We start from the raw sequence: 21,092 nt of genomic DNA on the forward strand, positions 1-21,092 counted from the left end.
TATGCTCATTTTTCCAAGTTTTTCCCAACCTTGCGAAGGCCAAATATCTTCATGATTTCTATCTTTCTTTAGTAAATGTTTTTAAATGTATTTTCATGTTTTCACTTCAAATATTGACACGTATGTATGAAAAGAAATCAACTTAAGTTATGGCTAAGGATGAAAGGAAAAGTTCAGCCAAAAAAGAAAAAGAAAAAAAAGGAAAAGAGGACCATGGACATGAATTTATCCTTCGTTTGAAATTACAAGTGTCTTACTTTAACAGCAATCGCATGGAAGGAAAAGAAATGATAACAACAAATTAATTCCTGCCAATAATTAAAAAAAAAATGATCCTACGACTATATAATATGGTAGGTTTTTATTTAGCTTACTAGAAACCTAGTGATTTGATACTTTATAACCCAAGGGACCGAGGAAATCTTTGATATTATTGTCTTAAAATACTTTATAATCTTAAGATAAAAATCCTTGCATAGTTGCACCGATTCACAGAAAGCCAACGTGGATTTTTATTTAGTCCTATCCACTAAAAAGAGATACAAATATCCTATCTAGAAAAAAGGGAAAAAATAGTACTTTAGGAAGAAAAAAAAAAGGTTACTTGTTACTCTTTATCTTTCTCTCATTTCTCATATATATCTAACAATCTTAGTATATAAGAAATTCTCACTTGGTTTCTTCCACATAACAAGTTTTTGCCTCATCACCAAAACACACCCATATAACATATACCAACAAAATGCCTGTGTGGAGCCCTAGAAGTACAAGCTATCCCTTGTCTGAAGAGCAACTTAAGGGTCTTCTAAAGAGATATGATACAAATGGAGATGGTAAGCTAAGCAAGAATGAGCTAAAGGCTGCTTTTCGTAGCCTTGGCTTGCATTTTAGTGGCTGGAGAGCTGGACAAGCACTTCGTCATGCAGATGCTAATGGAGATGGATATGTTAGCGAAGATGAGATGAAAGAGCTGGTCAAGTATGTTATGAAATGGGGTTTTACTCATGGATGTCAATACCGTACCGTACCGGCCGTACCGACTGGAATATACCGTACCAGCCAGCAATTCGGTACACTCGACCCCCCTGTTTCGTACCGGAAAAAATACCGGCCGTACCGGCCAATTTCGGGCAATACCGGTCGGTACAGAAAAAAGTTTTTTTTTTTTTTTTTTTTTTTTTTTTTTTTTTTTTTTTTTAAGTTTTGTAATTTTTGAATTTTTGTTAGGACAAAATGGTAACTTATTTGTATTAATTTATTAGTATTATTTGTTTTCTTAGTATGCAATGGTAACTTTTAAGCTTTCTATTTTATTTTTTTATTTTTTTTTTCCCTTTTAATTGATACTAAAGTCTAAAACCATGAATAACTAGTTCTAAATTGAGAAAATGTTTTATGGTAAACTTTTATATTTATTATAATATATATATACACAAACACATACATACATACATATATATATATATATATATATATTTATAAATATAAAAAATAGCGGTAAACCCGAAATGGTACACCGGTATTGACCGGTATCCGAAATATATCGTACCGGTGGCCAAACCGGTACGGTATTGACATCCTTGGTTTTACTATAAACTAGATAGATTTTTTTTTTTTTTTTTGTTATATAGCTACATATAGTTTTTTTTTTTCGGGTCATGTAGCTATATATATATATATATTGTAGGGACACGAATCTCTAGCGACCCAACAACGATGTTGGGCTCGCCTACAGAAAATCCCTTACAATAACATTTGTAGAGAGTGGGCTTGAAAGGCCAGCGTTGGGTCGCAGGGCGCTAGTTCGGGCCGGACTTTAGATGAACCAAGACAAGAAAAGGCTTTAATCTGGATATTCAGGCCTTACACCTTTGTAACTTGAGGGATTTGGCTCCTCGGATCATGTCCGAGGAGCACTAAAGTTTTCTCCGGTTACCCGGCGGTGGGTTTTCCGGGGTGATGCGCATATACTAGCCGGGCATTTTCCTTCCTGAAGTTTTTCTCAGGAAGTCAGATGGGAGAGCCCCCCCACTTTGTTACCTTAAGTTTTCTTTTATACTAGCCTACGTTCGTTGTCCCTCGTCCACGTGTAGGGTCGACTTTTCCCGGACAGAGATTTGTCCCATCAGTCTAATCCCGAAATTGTGGGAGAGGGTCAATAAAGCCTGGGAATCTGGTTCTATTAGGTGCAATGTCATATCAATGAAGGGTATTAAGGACTATTTTCCCGAGATATTTTCTGATCTTTTAAGTTTGCTTGTATTCCACTTTCGTCAAAGGGATCTTGGGCCTGCCGAGGACTAAGTCGTCCTCGGCTGCATCCTCGGGCCACTTTGGGCTTACTATTTTTGAGCTTGGGCCCTGGCCTCCTTTGATTTGGAGTTTGGACCCATGGATTCCCCATAAGCGAGCGGGCCGGGCCCATAAACTATTGGGCCCCACAATAGCCCCTCAAAACCCTGCTGTCCAACGTCTTGGTTGGAAAAGTGGGTTTTGGTAATACCGAGCCTTCATTGCGGCTCATTTAATTCAGCCCTTGACCAACGTGGGCGACTCTTCACCTTCCCGAGGAATGTGCCGGTCTACAGGACGTTTCCCTCAATTTAGGCGTGATGCGTTTATGCCGTTTGGTTATCCGAAGCGCGCCTTTAATGTCTTCCTTTTACGAGACCTTCTAGATCTAACGGTTACTGATGGCGTGAGGAACGAAACGGATGTACCCTGATCTGCAGATTTCCTTGGGGATTAGAACGCGTTACGCACCCTCGTCTTCCTCCCTTATATAAAGAGAGAGGACAAACAGTGATTCTCTCATATTCGAACCCTTCAGGCTCTTCCCCGAGTTCACTTCTTTCCTCTGGTTATACCCTATCCAATAATACATCCACCATAGCAGTCAGCCATGAATGAACCCTTCCTTTCCCCGAAACGCCATGTCCTAACAAAGCTTGAGATGGCTCGGTCGGGGCAAGGATGGCGGAGACTCAAGATTTGCCTCCCCATTCTTTTAGCCAAAATCCGAAGCAGGGACTCGTCACACCCCACTTCCGGTGTGACTAAGTCGAAAACCTCCCTTGTCATCTCCATCTGCTCTCTCATGAGCATACCTAATATGGCTCTAGTGTGCTAAGAGTTAGGATTGAGGCAGGGACTAAATGCCCTTGCTTCTTCCTCTCTTTGTTCACTGGCGCCATCCTTTGATTCCCCTTTTCCCTCTTTTGCTCCTTTCTTTTCTTTTCATTTCATCCCTCTTCTTCTCCTCCTTCCTGCTCATGTCTTCCATCTTCTTTTTCCTTTGCACTTCTCAGCGACAAGAGCTTGCTGAAGTGCTTCCATGTGTTCCAATTCTTCTTCCTTCTCCTTCATCTTTTCTATATAAGGTTCTTCTCCTGATATGAGCAGTACTGAGGCAGAGATTTTAGAGAGACTTTGAAGGCGAGTTTAAAGGACACCTGGCGATTTACTTATCTGTATTACGGATGTTATTACTGCTTCGGCAGTTCATTTTTTGTATAGGCTTGCTTAAGCCCTTCTTTGTACGTTGTAATAATTTTCTTATATTAATAAAAGTTACTGTTATTCTATTTTGCATGTTCTGTTTATATGTTTTAATAAATTTGCAAGTTCTGCTCGGCACAGTAGTATAACATTTGAACCAATGTCAACTAAGGCCAAAATACTCGCTAATAAAAAGATGCCATAATAACTTTAACAAAATTATTATTCGACATAACAATCCGACCAGGGAGGAACGAGACTTACCTTAAAATTAGTCGAGATAGGGACTAAGTGTTCGATAAGGTGTAAGAAGTAGTTATCCGAGGACATATCATCCGTAAAACGAACAGTTTCCGTAGGCTATTGAGTAGGGGGTCATTTTGCCATCTTGACATACTGGCCTTAACATTTTGCAATATTTGAGCCTAGAAACTTCTCCATCCGAGTAGTTGGTTCCCCAAGAGGCCTGAGTCCGAGGACCATGCAAGTCCTCGGTTCTGTCTAAGACTTATGTTTCTTCTTCTTTTATGTTCCTGGTTTCCCCCTAGGCTTGAGTCCGAGGACTTCGCAAAGCCTGGGTTTTAATTAAAACTTACGTTTTTTCTTTTATGTACTTGGCTTCCCTATAGACTTGAGTCCGAGGACCATGCAAGCCCTAGGTTCCGTCCAAAACTATTCGAGTTCAGATTCTCCCTTTCATCAGGCATTTCATAAGGCGTCGAGCAGGGGTTGTCCTTGGCAACAGCTATTGCTCGGCGTGGGCCACAGTACCTGGGCCCTCACGCAAAGCGGGCCTGGGCTGCGAATCCACTTAGCCCATGAATTAAGAGATATTTCTGCAACTTCTGGCCACGCGGTACTCTCTGATGTCACAATGACCGAGGTGCGCTTTTACGAGGCTTCTTTAATTTTGTGGTTGCAGTTGATGTTGGAAGTTGAGCCAGAACTGTTTTGTCTGTAGCGTACCTTGGGATGCCGCGTGAGTTGACTGCCACCACCTTGTCTTTTCAAATAAATAAGAGGGAGAGGAAGTTGCTTTATATACGCACAAATCCTTCAGTTTTCTCCCATATCATAACTCCCACATCCGGAGCTCTCCTCCCTTAGCACAACATGTTTAAGGCAAGGGTTGGGAAGAAAGAACTCTCTCCGCCGCAGAAGCACCGTGTCCTCATGAGGCTCAAAGTAGTAAGGTATGGGCACAGGAAGCGTAAGTTTTAGAGAACACTCCCTTTCGACCGAGGGGGAACGGGATCTCTCCCTCTTTCAGTCAAAATCCGAAGCAAGTTTTGTTCATACCAGAATTTTGGTATATCAGAAAAAAAATTTTCCGCCATCAGCGCCTCTGCTTTGCGGCAGGCGTATATTTAGAGAAAGCCCCTCAACCTCCAACTCCCTGCACCTTTCCTTCAACGGTGTCAGGCTCAAGTTGGGTCTCTTTTGCTGTTTGAGTTGTGGGCATGTAAAAGCATTGAGGAAGAACAAGGTCTTGGGGCTATAGCCAACCTCTCCTCTGACCTACTTCCTCAGCTTCATTTTATTCTCTTGTATCTTCCTTTCTTTTTGGTTATGTAATGAGCTTTGACGCAAACTGATTCCAGCTTTTCATTGTACGCTGTACTATTTCTTTGTTTTAGTGATAATGGAAATTTCTTTACTTGTTTTGGATACTGTTCCTTTGACTACACTACTTTGTGAGTGAGTGTGCCCCATGCGTGTGTTTTTTTCAGAATATTTAGAGTAAAATAGCTTGAAACATAATCTAACCAACTCCAATTTATCAACACTACCAGGCATTATATCGATATTTCATAGTAAATCAAACTTAGGAAACTAACCGGAATAACAGTTGAATATTCTGTGATAAGCGCGTGAACGCCGTCCAAGGCTGATAATCTCTAAATAATCAATCCGAGCAATCGACTGGGAAGTAGGGAACTTCGATGGTGCTTTTGTGTACTTGGTTTCCCCATAGGCTTGGGTCCGAGGACCATGCAAGGCCTTGGTTCTGTCCAAAACTTGTAAGATTTCTTGTTTGTACTTGGTTTCCCCACAGGCTTGGGTCCGAGGACCATGCAAGGCCTTGGTTCTGTCCAAAACTTGTAAGATTTCTTTTTTGTACTTGGTTTCCCCATAGGCTTGGGTCCGAGGACCGTGCAAGGCCTTGGTTTTGTCCAAAACTTTTAAGATTTCTTGTTTGTACTTGGTTTCCCCATAGGCTTGGGTCCTCTTGTTTGTACTTGGTTTCCCCATAGGCTTGGGTCCGAGGACCATGCAAGGCCTTGGTTCTGTCCAAAACTTTCAAGATTTCTTGTTTGTACTTGGTTTCCCCATAGGCTTGGGTCCGAGGACCATGCAAGGCCTTGGTTCTGTCCAAAACTTTTAAGATTTCTTGTTTGTACTTGGTTTCCCCATAAGCTTGGGTCCGAGGACCATGCAAGGCCTTGGTTCTGTCCAAAACTTTCAAGATTTCTTGTTTGTACTTGGTTTCCCCATAGGCTTGGGTCCGAGGACCATGCAAGGCCTTGGTTCTGTCCAAAACTTTTAAGATTTCTTGTTTGTACTTGGTTTCCCCATAGGCTTGGGTCCGAGGACCATGCAAGGCCTTGGTTCTGTCCAAAACTTTTAAGATTTCTTGTTTGTACTTGGTTTCCCCATAGGCTTGGGTCCGAGGACCATGCAAGGCCTTGGTTCTGTCCAAAACTTTTAAGATTTCTTGTTTGTACTTGGTTTCCCCATAGGCTTGGGTCCGAGGACCATGCAAGGCCTTGGTTCTGTCCAAAACTTTCAAGATTTCTTGTTTGTACTTGGTTTCCCCATAGGCTTGGGTCCGAGGACCATGCAAGGCCTTGGTTCTGTCCAAAACTTTTAAGATTTCTTGTTTGTACTTGGTTTCCCCATAGGCTTGGGTCCGAGGACCATGCAAGGCCTTGGTTCTGTCCAAAACTTTTAAGATTTCTTGTTTGTACTTGGTTTCCCCATAGGCTTGGGTCCGAGGACCGTGCAAGACCTTGGTTCTGTCCAAAACTTTCAAGATTTCTTGTTTGTACTTGGTTTCCCCATAGGCTTGGGTCCGAGGACCATGCAAGGCCTTGGTTCTGTCCAAAACTTTGAAGATTTCTTGTTTGTACTTGGTTTCCCCATAGGCTTGGGTCCGAGGACCATGCAAGGCCTTGGTTCTGTCCAAAACTTTTAAGATTTCTTGTTTGTACTTGGTTTCCCCATAGGCTTGGGTCCGAGGACTATGCAAGGCCTTGGTTCTGTCCAAGGGAGGGGAGTGTTGGCTTGAGGCCGGAAGCCCCTAGAGCTGCCCGCGCCGTTAGCAGTGCAAGGCGTAGCCCCTAGCAGGAGCTTATGGCGGAGCAACAACTGCACGTCGCCAGAGATGGGAAGAACTCGTGAATCTCCGCTTGCTAGAGAGCTGACTCATGCGCCATCCGTGCCAACGCGCAAGCCCTTCCCACAGACGGCGCCAATTGTAGGGACACGAATCTCTAGCGACCCAACAACGATGTTGGGCTCGCCTACAGAAAATCCCTTACAATAACATTTGTAGAGAGTGGGCTTGAAAGGCCAGCGTTGGGTCGCAGGGCGCTAGTTCGGGCCCGACTTTAGATGAACCAAGACAAGAAAAGACTTTAATCTGGATATTCAGGCCGTACACCTTTTTAACTTGAGGGATTTGGCTCCTCGGATCATGTCCGAGGAGCACTAAAGTTTTCTTCGGTTACCCGGCGGTGGGTTTTCCGGGGTGATGCGCATATACTAGCCGGGCATTTTCCTTCCTGAAGTTTTTCTCAGGAAGTCAGATGGGAGAGCCCCCCCACTTTGTTACCTTAAGTTTTCTTTTATACTAGCCTACGTTCGTTGTCCCTCGTCCACGTGTAGGGTCGACTTTTCCCGGACAGAGATTTGTCCCATCAGTCTAATCCCGAAATTGTGGGAGAGGGTCAATAAAGCCTGGGAATCTGGTTCTATTAGGTGCAATGTCATATCAATGAAGGGTATTAAGGACTATTTTCCCGAGATATTTTCTGATCTTTTAAGTTTGCTTGTATTCCACTTTCGTCAAAGGGATCTTGGGCCTGCCGAGGACTAAGTCGTCCTCGGCTGCATCCTCGGGCCACTTTGGGCTTACTATTTTTGAGCTTGGGCCCTGGCCTCCTTTGATTTGGAGTTTGGACCCGTGGATTCCCCATAAGCGAGCGGGCCGGGCCTATAAACTATTGGGCCCCACATATATATATATATATATATATATATATATAGTTAACAAAAGAAAGAAATGGTTGTAAACATCCCCCTTTCTTGTATATTAGAAAAGATTCAATTACTAGTTTGTTCCGTAAAGAAATGAACATTGTACAAATTATGATAATATATGGTAGCTCGGTACGGTAGAGAAAAATTAATGTCAGGCCTGGCCCAAGTTGAGAAGAAATGTAAGAACTTTTATTTTTACCCGATATCCTTTTATAAATTTCGGGCCTGGCTTAAGCTGAGCAATAATGGAGGTACAAAGGCCCAATTAAGATCCGGATCAATGAGACTGCAACTAGATTAAGAAGTGCATAGGCTCATACCCGTGCTCGGCCTTAATTAGAAAGCAGACCCCACAGTTATGATGTTCATGTCACATCTGCACTATACTCCAAAATGATTATTCATGATACGATGAGGTTCATCGTGATCGTTTAAATAGTGGAATTCAATGTAATAAACACTTGAAACAAGACTTATCTCATGTCTATACAATTTTTCACTAATTCAATCCACTTGATTTTGGATATTGCACAGGAGGTCAATCATTTAAGAAAAAGAAGTGGGGCTGCACAGAATATCTCTTGTGGATTTAGTTATCTAACTCTAGGTGTGAAACGAGGTCACAAGGGTTTGGAAACTTTGGATTCTCGCAAAAGTCGATTTTAGCTTTGTTCGTGGAGGAGAGTGGTTCAGTTGATAACAACGTGGAATTTGTACTTAAATTGATAGAAGTCCTTCCTAAAGAAAGTAAATAGCATGAGAAACTATATGTCCCTAGCTAATGACAATTTCCAGCTAATTACTAATTGGTATGTAATTATTCCTTCGGCTTGAGACACCATTTAGTTTTTGGTAGGTGTGATTTGAACGCCATACCTCTTTTTTAATGACAATAAACTTTACTAGTTGATTTAACTAAAATCCACTCATCCGTACTCAATTTTATTTTAAGATGTTCTAATATATGTATATATATATATATATATATATATATTATAATTGAATAATTACAATAGCAGGGAGATGAGATTCAAATCTTTGTTCACCTAATAAAAGAGAGCAAGTTAAACATCATCCTCTTTAAAAAGGCAATTAACATTGATAATTTTCGTAACTTATTCAAAAAATTTAAAGTGAAGTACCAAACTTCTAGAGAAAGATTTATCTATTTTATCCACTCTCTAGTTGGCCAACTATGGAATCAAAGAGGCAACTAACCTTAACATATTCAATTCATTGTAAGGAAAAGTGTAGGATTGCAGAACCAGAAAACCTACCAATAATTACTTAAAAATTCCTTCTAACTTCAAGTTTCAAGTTTGTTAGGACATATGTGATTCACTTGTTAGAACATATGTCACTATTTTACGTAATTGGCTAATCTTTTGACAAAACACACTTTACTTGTATTTGGGTAGATTTAGGATGTGTTTCATACTTCAAGAAACCTTGTTTCAAGTTCAAGTATTGGAACATGCAAGTCTATCCAAGATTCAAGTGAGAAAGTGTTGAATTTTAAAGCTCGATAGTTGCTCGACACCTCCTTGACACCTAGCTATCTATCGAGCTTTTCAACTTTTTTTTATCGCAATCTCAATATCTTCTCGACAACTGGTTGATCGATCGAGAAAGCTCCTATCCCCTCAACACCTGCTTGACACCTCCTCGATCGATCGAGCTTTACAAAATTCAGTTTTTCAGATATGATTTTCGGCCCATGCTGACATGTATGTGTAGGTTTTCTTTTCTCACAACCTTAGACCTATATAAGGCTTATTTTAGAGGCTATCACATATGAGAATACAAGGAGAACATATGCAAAAGGTGACCGATGCCTTATTTTCTCTGAAAGAAGCTACTACGTCTTTGCGCTTTAGGGTTTTGTAACCAAGTGCTTCTTAATCTTCATTGTTGATGAAGTGAAGAACTTTGTAACCAACATTCTTCTTTCTATAGTTGGTGTGTTAGTTACGTACTGGGAGCCGTGCATCTTTGATTAGTTACGTACTGGGATCTGTGCATCAAATAGGGTGGCGTTCATATATTGAAGAGTTCAGAGGTTCTAAAGCGGTGGAAGGTTTCTGCTGTAAGTTCACATACGGGGATTGTAGAGTCTAGGGACAAAGGTTTTGTACTAGATCTGAAACTTCTCTTTTCTATAGTGGATTGCTTTTCGGGAAGGTTTCCTTCTAGGTTTTTTACTGTGAAACTAGTTTGTTTAATTGGTTTTCCTGGGTCATCATATCTTGTCTTATTTATTTTTCCGTTGCATGATTTTGACATGATATTGATGTTTGTTTGTTTTAACAAGTTTTATTCATAATAAATCTAATTAACAACTTGGGTTTAAAACTGTTTAATTCTATCAACCGGGGTCTAAATTTCCCAACAAAGTTCTTAAAAAAAAAAAAAAAAAAGTGTCAAGGTCATGACTTATCAAAAAACCAAAAAAAAGAAAAAGAAAAAAAGTTCTTGAGTTCAAAGTAAGTTGGTAGCAGCATTATCACCGGTATGTCGACCCGTTAACGAAGAAGAAGAATTGGGCCTTTATGTATGGAATCTTTCTCTTGCACGAGTCCTTAAAATATGGGTGATTGATTATTTATGATTTACAATGTGTGATGCACAAGAGGCCCAATGTGTTGTAAAACCCAACTATGGCTAACTAACTCCTATAATTTCTATACATATTTATCCATCTTGTTTAAGGTTTTTCATGATCCACTTGATCATATAATAAATATGTAGCCATCAAGGTTTTTCTTTACATCTTTTTTGGGCAAGACTTAGATACAGTACTTGGGTGCTGTTCCTTAGGTTCATCTTTCAAGATTTTGCCATATGGATTTTTCCTTATGAGATGAGAGTGTATTTTTTAATTAAGTAGCCATATAGCTGAATTTTAAGAAGAGAACTTAAGGAACAGCCCCTAAGGTACTGTACCTAAGTTTTGTCCATCTTTCTTTGTAGACATAAACCATCAAGCTGAACCATTATTTTCTTTCTCATTCTTAAAAGTTATGCGTCTCGACATCAATTTTGTATTATTGTATTTAAACTCAACAATGGCCAAAATATTTTTTTTTCTTTTCCCCCTTGGTAATGAAGGTTTAATTCCTAAAGAAAGTAACTTGCATGAGAAACGATATTTTTGTCCCCTATCTCTGGCTTATCGATCACAAATTGGTATCCATTCCACGGATTCGAATCTTGCCGGCCAAGTGAGAGAGGAGCGATATAAAGCAAGATACCAAATAATCCATTTAACCAAGCCAACCATTGTGCCCCTTCTATTTTGTCGTTCTATTCCTTGGTCTAATTAGTCAAAAAAGTTAATGAAGAATCCACAGCATAGAAAAGTGATGGCCATATTTTATCTACTATCCAATGAGGGGTCCCTGTCTCCCTGAGAGTGAGAGCTGAATGACACACCTTGTTTACCTCATATTAAAATCAACTTGTTTTATGGAAAATCTTGAATGGAATCTAGCTTTCAACCATCAAACCGTGCAGATCGCTAGGTTAAAATTAGATTAACGATATGAGTATTAGAAGTTTTACGGTTAAAATATCATCAATCACCAAAAAGTTAATTTAAATATTTATTTATTATATTATTTAAATGAAATCAATCTTATTTATTGTACAAAAATTGATTGGTATCTTGACATAATGATAAATAATAATTATTATCACGAAGCGGACACCATATATTAAAATTTTATCATTTTATATATGTAAGGACTCAATTTGTAACGACCCAAAATGATACTGGGTTCGCACATAAAAAGGCCCAAACAATATCATTTGTAGAACGTGGGTTTGAAAGGCTAGACCTTGGTCACCGGACGATGGTTAGTCGTGGTGTTCATACAGAATTAAATCGTGTTCGCTCGAGGAGTCTTTCTCCTTGAGGCGGTCTGGGAGGCTCTGGTTCTTGGCATTTTTTCCCAGCCCCCTCTTTGGCGCATCAACCTTCACATTATATAGCGCTTCTTGGTTGATCCTAGTCATCCACTTGTTGATCAGGCAGGTGCCTACTTAAGTACCCGTCCCATCGACTGCCTCCCCTTGCTTTTTGTTAATGGCGATAACCGAAGCCATCCTGTTCAGGCGTCTTTTCTCATTAATATGGTTAGGACGTTTGCGGGCGCATTTAATGCGGAGGGGACGCATTTACCTTGAACCAGCTCCACACCGTACCCCTACGTGGGTCCCATTCTACACGCCTCTTCTTCAGTGGGCTTTTTGGGGGCAGCCTTCAACGAGATGTTGCTCTTCCCTTTGAAGTCTTGGAATTCCGACGATAGGGTCATCCTCGGCTGTGCCCCCAGGCTATTCGGCCTTTCCTTATTCGTTCTCAGCAAATACCCTCCTCGGCACGGGCCCTGGGCCCTAGTAGAGCGTGGGCCGGATCATAAGTTCTCTGACCCCACAATATCCCCTCAAAATCCTGCTATCCGGCTCCTTGAACGGATATGAGGGTTTTGATGACATCAGACATCTGTCAATGCTTGTCAATCCTTATCACCTATCGGTTCCCGAGACTTTTCGTCTGCCCGAGAGACGTTCCTGGAGACTTTGGAAGGTGAAATGTGGCCTCATTAAATGCGGGCGGCTCTGTGTTTCCCATGTTCTACGGCGTGATGGAGATCTAACGGTGGAGATTTCTTTGCCTTTATGGGCGGGAAAATTCGTGCAGTTACTCTCAATGGGAGGCATAAATGATTTTTGGAACAGATTTGTCTCTTCAGTTTTGCACTTAAGAGTTCTAGCACATATACCCTGGGTTCATCTGAACTTTCGTCCAAACTCAAGTCTATCTCCAGCACAAAAAGCCTGTCTAAAGCGCCTTTCCTCTTTTCTGTAAGTTCCCTGCCTCCATTAACTCGTGCTTTTTCTTTTCTGGGTTTATTTTTCTCTGGTTCCCTTCCTTCTCCCGTCACTGGTTGAGTTTGTTTAGTAACTCGTAGAGATGGTTAAATTGAGACTGAGGAAATTGGTTGATACTGAGGAGGCGATGGAAAAGTTCATCGCCGACTACAGGATTCTTCCCAACGTGAGTCTGAGGCATTGTAAGATGGGGGAGTGGTACTTTCTGAGGAGAACGGGCGAGGTGGTAATTCCTGTCCTCGCCTTCGTAGAGGGGGGTATGAGAATCCCTATGGGGCTGGTAACGAAGGGTTACCTCAGGCACTTCCGATTAGCCCCCACCCAGTGCACCGACAACATGTTTAGGATCATGTTTCGGAATGCTAGCTCACCCGCACCCATAGGGTATTGAACTCGTGTCTGAACCTATTTTAGTGGGGATATAGGCATCACCTGAAATGTCATATGTGTCGTTAGGACCAACTTGGTGTCCAAATTTCCTCTAAGTAGTTGGTTTCCCCAAAAGTTTGAGTCTGAGGATTATGTAATACCTTGGTTCTGTCCAAAACTTGATTTTTAAGTTGTTGGTTTCCCCATAGGTTTGAGTCCGAGGACCATGCACTACCTTGGTTCTGTCCAAAACTTAATTTTTAAGTAGTTGATTTCCCCATAGGTTTGAGTCTGAGGACCATGCACTACCTTGGTTCTGTCAAAAACTTGATTTTTAAGTAGTTGGTTTCCCCATAGGTTTGAGTCCGAGGACCATGCAATACCTTGGTTTTGTCAAAAACTTGATTTCTAAGTAGTTGGTTTCCCCATAGGTTTGAGTCCGAGGACCATGCAATACCTTGGTTTTGTAAAAAACTTGATTTCTAAGTAGTTGGTTTCCCCATAGGTTTGAGTCCGAGGACCATGCAATACCTTAGTTCTGTCCAAAACTTGATTTCTAAGTAGTTGGTTTCCCATAGGTTTGAGTCCGAGGACCATGCAATACCTTGGTTCTGTCAAAAACTTGATTTTTAAGTAGTTGGTTTCCCCATAGGTTTGAGTCCGAGGACCATGCAATACCTTGGTTCTGTCCAAAACTTGATTTCTAAGTAGTTGGTTTCCCCATAGGTTTGAGTCCGAGGACCATGCAATACCTTGGTTCTGTCAAAAACTTGATTTTTAAGTAGTTGGTTTCCCCATAGGTTTGAGTCCGAGGACCATGCTATACCTTGGTTTTGTCCAAAACTTGATTTTTAAGTAGTTGGGGGAATTAACCCCTCGGCTATGGCGTGGGACATTGGTTTAGGGGGATTAGCTCTTCGGCCAAGCCCCTAGAACCATCCGCGCTAATGACGCTTCAAAGCGTAGCCCCTATTGGAGAAACGTAGCCCCTAGTAGAACTTTACGCTAGAACACTACAATCGGCTGTTGGAAATGATGGGGGGACTGTCTCAACCCACCGCCTGTGCCAACACACAAGCCTTCCCCACAGACGACGCCAATTGTAAGGACTCAATTTGTAACGACCCAAAATGATACTGGATTCGCACGTAAAAAGGCCCAAACAATATCATTTGTAGAACGTGGGTTTGAAAGGCTAGGCCTTGGTCACCAGACGGTGGTTAGTCGTGGTGTTCATACAAAATTAAACCGTGTTCGCTCAAGGAGTCTTTCTCCTTGAGGCTGTCTGGGAGGTTCTGGTTCTTGGCATTTTTTCCCAGCCCCCTCTTTGGCGCATCAACCTTCACATTATATAGCGCTTCTTGGTTGATCCTAGTCATCCACTTGTTGATCAGGCAGGTGCCTACTTAAGTACTCGTCCCATCGGCTGCCTCCCCTTGCTTTTTGTTAGTGGCGATAACTGAAACCACCCTGTTCAGACGTCTTTTCTCATTAATATGGTTAGGACGTTTGCGGGCGCATTTAATGCGGAGGGGACATATTTACCTTGAACCAACTCCACACCGTACCCCCACGTGGGTCCCATTCTACACGCCTCTTCTTCAGGAGGCTTTTTGGGGGCAGCCGTCAGCGAGATGTTGCTCTTCCCTTTGAAGTCTTGGAATGCTGAGGACAGGGTCATCCTCGGCTGTGCCCCCAAGCTATTCGGCCTTTCCTTATTCGTTCTCGACAAATACCCTCTTCGGCACGGGCCCTGGGCTCTAGTAGAGCGTGGGCCGGATCATAAGTTCTCTGACCCCACAATATATATTATCATGCTAGTTTATAAGCTTTTGGAAATCAATTTGATAATAACTTTAGAATTTTCCTAAAATTATTCTATGTCATTGCAATGACTCGGAATAATTTTCATATATTACTATTGGATATGGGGTATAGAATCCTCTCAACTTTTCCATAAATAGTGTTGCATTCTTATATAATCTCACAATATAGCAACTGAAGTTTTAGTGCTTTAAACTTGTTACAATCACACATTTCAACCCCAGAACCTATCCACTTAGCAGTCCCCATATTATAGCTAACAAAATGAGGTTACTACCGGAAATGTCGACTGTGCTGTATAAAGGCGGTAAGATACCCCTCACTCGAGACCAGTTAAAGAAAACTTTCATGAATCACGATGCCAACAAAGATGGGAAACTTTCATGGGATGAGTTGAAGTCGGCATTCGAAAACCTCAAGTCGCGGTTTCCTATTATTAGAACTGAGTTAGCATTCCATAAATGCGATAAGGACGAGAGTGGATACATCGATTATGGAAAGGAGATGGATTCCCTCGTTGCCTACGCGGAAAAATGTGGGTTTACTATAACTTAGATCTTTATATGATTAGTGTGTTATCTTTGTATATTTGAGAGCGTTTACCTTAAAGCCACTTCCTTTTATGTGACAAAAATGAGGTGACTTTTGCAGCCCTTATGTACAAAGAGTAGAACGATCACAATCTGATTGTCTACTATGTAACCCTTCACACTTCATAAACCTAAATAAAACTTGTTCTCTCTCTCTCTCTCTCTCTTACTTGTTATCCTTAATTCTTTTGTAGTTTATTTTTAGGTATAATTATCTTTTTGTACAACTTATTTTTCAAACGAATAAAACAATGAAAATAATTAAATAAGGTTGACCAAACTAGTTGACACCTTTAAAAGAGTGCTTAATATGTGACTACGGAGCTAAACGGTGTTAAAGTGAATAAAACTAGTTTTGTGAGCTGCACATAAGTTCGAAGCTGAATTTTGTCCTGTTATATATGACTATGATATCGAACCTCAGTCTCTCTACCAGCTTGTCGGAATGGAATTAACTTTCTTCTTCCACTAACGTCTTATCAGCTAAAAAAAAAGGTTACGGTCCCAATACAAGTTTAATATAATCTTAAGAACTATGGAATATATCATTCATTAAAAAGAAAAAGAAAAATAAAAAAGAAGCATATTATATTTATATATGGAAATCCACCAAACCCATCTAAAAACGAAATTGGAAAGTTCACCAGAACCAGATCCACTGGATCCCAAGACAGTAGAGAAAAATAAAAGAAAGCTAAGCAGGTGAAGCATGCGACAATATTTGAGTTCACATGTTAAACAAATTAAGAGAGAATCCTTCACGGAAAAATACTGAACAACTTTAGCATTCTTAATGCAATTTGAGGAATTAATTAATACTTAAACAAATACTTCAAATATCTACTATTGAGGTTTTAGTTTGCGTTTGTTTAAGCTTTTAGGAGCTGAAACACACATATTTATAAAAGCTGAAGGAATATATGTGTTTAGCTCAGCCCAAAACGCGTTCAAAACGCGCAATATTTATGGACCAGAGGAGGTCCATAAAACAAAATGCGCATGCGTGTTTGAATTATTATCGTTGGGCTAATGGTCAATTACGAAAATACCCATAAAAATTCATCAGTTCTCTCACGCCTGAAGTTGAACTCTCACGCCCCTCATCTCATCTCTCTGCTCTCCCTTTGCATGAAGCTCACTCTCACGCCTCCCATCTCAAGCATAATCAAAATACAAACTCAAAAACATAATCTTAAAATTAATCAAACCACAACAATAAAAGCAAAAGAATTCTTGCTCTCATAAAACTTATATAATTTAAACAACAAATCTAAAATCAAAACAACAACAACAGTAGATCAAGAATAGAAAAAAAAAATTAGAACAGCAATAAATGATCAAGGAAAAAAAAAGAAAAAAAGAAGCTGATATGACCCCTGGTTGCATGCACTCCACAGTGAGGAGGAGGAGCAGCAGTGGCAGTGTGGTGGAGCAAAGATGATTTCTCCTCTCTCCATGCGTGTTTGTGTGTGTTTGAACTTTGAAGATAATGACACCAAAAGGTAAGCAAGATTATGGAATCAAGTATCACAGAGAGAGCTAGAGAATTTATGGAATCAAGTAGGAAAAGAAAAAAAAAGAAAAAAAAAAAGAGAGAGTCGGAGAGCTTCTGGAATCAAGTGGAAGTAAAGAAAAAAAAAAGAAGAAGAAGAAAGAATGAGGGAGCTTCTGGAAAGTGGAAGTAAAGAAAAAGAAAAAGGAGAGGATGTACTAATGGACAATGGTATATGTGTGTGGTGGACAAAATGCAAGAGAAAAAAGAAAAGAAAAAAGAAAAAAGAAAAAGGAAACGTATGGATGAAAGAAAGGCAAAGAATTAGAAATCACAATTTAAAAATACTACCACAATATTTTTACAATATTTTCACAATAAATTTTAAGTAATTAGATAATATTGGTGAGTAAAAATATAATTTCAGTGGTGGGTTCAACTTAGAATCAGTAATAACTTTCCATATAAGATTTTGTTATGATTCTTGTGAAAGTATTGCAAAAAATATTGTGGATGTAACACTTTTTGTTGAAAAATATAATTGTTGAGAATGAATAGAAAAAGAAAAAATAAATATTAAAAAAGAATAAATTTGATTAAAAAATAAAAATTAAAAAAGTGGGTAGGCAAAAGATAAATGTCACTGTTGATTGTCCAAACAGTACAAAAATTTGTCTAACCTGCTGGAGATGCTCTTATATATACATTGTTCATTTTGGTAATTTATCCCTCAAACTGTCACTTTTATAAGTGCTAGCCAAATACTCAGCTTTTTCAAAAAATATTTTTTAATAGCTTTTATCAAACACTCAGCTTTTTGAAAACTCCACTTTTTCATTATGCACTTTTACAAAAAACTGAACCAAACTCACCCTTAATATAACATATATAAGGATAACACTTATTCCCAACGTTTATGACCATGAAATTTGACCTAATTATATTATATTAGATTTTAAAGTTCTTTATTTTTCTTTTATGTGCATGGTACTTTTATTTACATTTACATGTATATACCTAATAATCTCTCCTCAAATGCAAATCATTACCTCTTTGTAGGCTCTAAGATCTCTCTCTTAATTTTTGGGCACAAACAAGTTAGTTCTCCCTTATGTGTGAGTTTTTCTTTCAACATGCCTCATCCATAAGCTCTTACAAACCATTCGTAGAAACCACATGTCAATCTTACACACTCAACCATCAGAATCCCACAAGTCCACATCCACTGGAACCTCGCACACCATTGGCAATATTACATTGTTGGGAATTTTTTTTTCAAGATCATTTAATTCATGTGAGTTTTGTGGCTTTACACACATTTGTGTGGGCTTCAAAGACATGCATCTTGTCTCCATTCCAAACATAAAAGGGGTCTTGATAACATTACTAGTTTGGGAGAGAACATTATGGAGAGACTCTAATCAAAGACTTAATATAACATATAGAAATATTATGTAATCCAAAAGTTTAAATCTATGTGGTCACTCAATTAAATATATTTAGTTTCTCAAATTCTTTATTTTTATTTTTTGTTTTTTCTGTTCTACGTGAAAATATACACATGTACCCAATTAACTATTACTTACCAGTGGATCGCTTTGCAATTGGTGGCATAGCATAAGCATTACAAAACATGTTCATTCGTCATACTGTTTGTTCCCTTGACTACAAGAAGAAGTACTTATGAAAAAAATGATTAGGATAATTGGATCGCTTTTGTTATGTGCCCAAAATTTTATTGGTTGTAAGGGAATCAAGATCTCTTAATTTCATAAATGGACTATTTTGAGGGAGTACAAATTTCCAAGTTATAATTGTTAACCGTTTATAATTTAGGAAATTGTGACTACCCTTTATTCATTGTTAATATATAAATTTATATAAGACTAACTTCCAAAATTAGATTGATGAATAGTATATATTATAACTTCCTATAACCAGCTGATAAGACTAATCATAGTTCATCCTAATCCAAACCAATCTAACTAACCTTAATCCAAATTAATTTAAGTCAACAAAACATATCTTTTTCATTTCTTCTAGAAGACATCCTTGTCATCGAGGGTCTTTCTTCTTCTTCTTCCTCAATCTTCCATGAAGTACTTCTCTTTGATTTCTTATATGTTGGCCTTTTGGATTTGATCTGCCTTCCTTTCTTACATTCTTCAAGTATTTATTTATTTATTTTTGAAAAGCATGCATTTAGCTTTTCCATATGAATGACGTAGAGATAGAAAGGTTGGAAGGCTGTTTTACTTTTACGTCTTTCTGACTGTAGTTTTCCTTCTTTTGTGCCATTATTTTGCAACTCTCCACTGTCAATGTGTCTTTCATAATCATGGTGTGCCTTTTCATAAGCTTGCAAGTTTTCTCCTTCCGTGTGATGGAGACATGTTGAACTTCTTGAATTACTGAGTGATTTTCTCCATAATTTGTTGCATTTGATGCAGACCAGAGATAAGGGAGAAAAACCTTTTGCTCCAATTACTTCATTGATCCATATTTTGATTCCAAATTGTTATGTACCCAAGTTTTTATTTGTTATTTTGTTACCTCCTAGATAAATAGACTACTTAAAAAAAGTCCAGACCTCTAGTTAACAATTTATAATTTAGTAGATCATGATTATTTTTTGTTCATTGTCAACATATGAATTTATAGAAAATTGACTTCTAATTAATTAGATGAACAATAAATACTAACTTCCTATAATGTATCAATAAAACTAATCATAATTCATTCTAATCCAAACAAATCTAACTAATCCTATTCCAAACTAATTTTTTGTGGATCCTAGTTAGCTTTACTGGGGGTAAAGTTTCTGATAATTGAACAAGTTCAAAATCTAAAGTTTAATTCCTGCTTACACTAATTGATATCTTGATCTGAAGATAAAAAACACAATTATCAGTAAAACATATCTTTTATCATTACTTCTCCACTACTAATTAAAATAAATTATGCTAATGTATAACAACTTTGTACATTACTTGCCAGTTATTCCTTTGAATAATTGCAAAAGTTTTGAAAGTGTTACTGAAAAATATTGAGGAACTACTATAAGCAAACGGCTAACAACAGCCTACAACATTGCAAGCAGATCATTTGGTTTAGAGAGATACTATGTCCATAATATTTTTACAACAAATCATAGGTGGTTAGTTGTTATTGGTTCAAATTTCATCTACAAGAGTAAATATGTGTAATCTACTCAACTAATTAGGAAGTGGATTTGAGTAATTTGACACTTCCATCTATATGTCTTTATTATTATTATTATAATCAAAAGGGAAGATTTATTTATATTTTGTATATTTATGCAACATGCACCTAGCAAAATTAATAGATTCATGTACCAAGTTTATGCCACGTACCGTCCATCTATATATGCTTGGGTACCATATTTTGTTTCATTAGGCGCATCCCGCAAGTTCTAAAAGTTAAAAAAGAGTAAAGAGAATAAAACAAATGCGCACTCATATCAAATTGAAGTCGGCCTCTGTTCTATATAAATTGATTAAATTCGTTCTCAAAACTCTCTCATCACACAGCAAGCAAACTCTTATATATGTAGCTCCCAATATTCAAGTTTAACACCAACGAAAACCCGAATTCCCAGCCAAAAAAATGAGTCATGCTAGGTTTAAGTCAACTCCTGCTAACCGTACTAAGAGAGAGACCAATTCTGTTGCTATTACATGTGGTGAAGAGCAGATGAAGAATGTATTTGGGCGCTCTGACTCAGACAAAGATGGCTACCTCAGCAAGCAAGAGCTCAAGAAGGCCTTCAGCGATTTAGGAGTTGAATTCCCTAGCTTGCGAGCTATGTCAGCACTCTGGCATGCTGATGATAATGGTGATAATTACATCAGCAAGAAAGAGTTGGCCGAGCTAGTGAAATACACTTCAACAATGAATACTTGTACTAATAAATAGGCCTTGTTTTATTCTTTTAACCCATTTTTTAGGAGATGGGTGGATTATAAGAATGAATGAATAATAAAAATAAAATGTCTACCTTTGTTTAATGGGGATAGCAAAAGAAGTTTAAGTGTTGTAACATGTTCTGGATATGGAACCTAGATTTGCAATACATGCTTAATTAAATATGATAAGTTCTCTTCCTGGTGTAATAACATTGAAATTTTTTCTCTTTTGGATGA

General features: G+C 38.8%; 1 protein-coding gene across 1 annotated transcript; it reads left to right on the forward strand.

Annotated features, from left to right (window-relative positions):
• The first annotated feature begins 664 nt into the window (after positions 1 to 664).
• On the forward strand, positions 665 to 8,319 carry LOC126699468 (probable calcium-binding protein CML10). The gene is made up of 2 exons (XM_050397309.1): positions 665 to 978; positions 8,296 to 8,319. The coding sequence occupies exons 1-2, from the start codon at positions 743 to 745 to the stop codon at positions 8,309 to 8,311; spliced, it is 252 nt and encodes an 83-aa protein (XP_050253266.1). The 5' UTR covers positions 665 to 742; the 3' UTR covers positions 8,312 to 8,319.
• Positions 8,320 to 21,092: the final 12,773 nt, after the last annotated feature.

The sequence above is a fragment of the Quercus robur genome, chromosome 2 (genome assembly GCF_932294415.1).
Source record: "Quercus robur chromosome 2, dhQueRobu3.1, whole genome shotgun sequence".
NCBI classification, from domain to species: Eukaryota; Viridiplantae; Streptophyta; class Magnoliopsida; order Fagales; family Fagaceae; genus Quercus; species Quercus robur.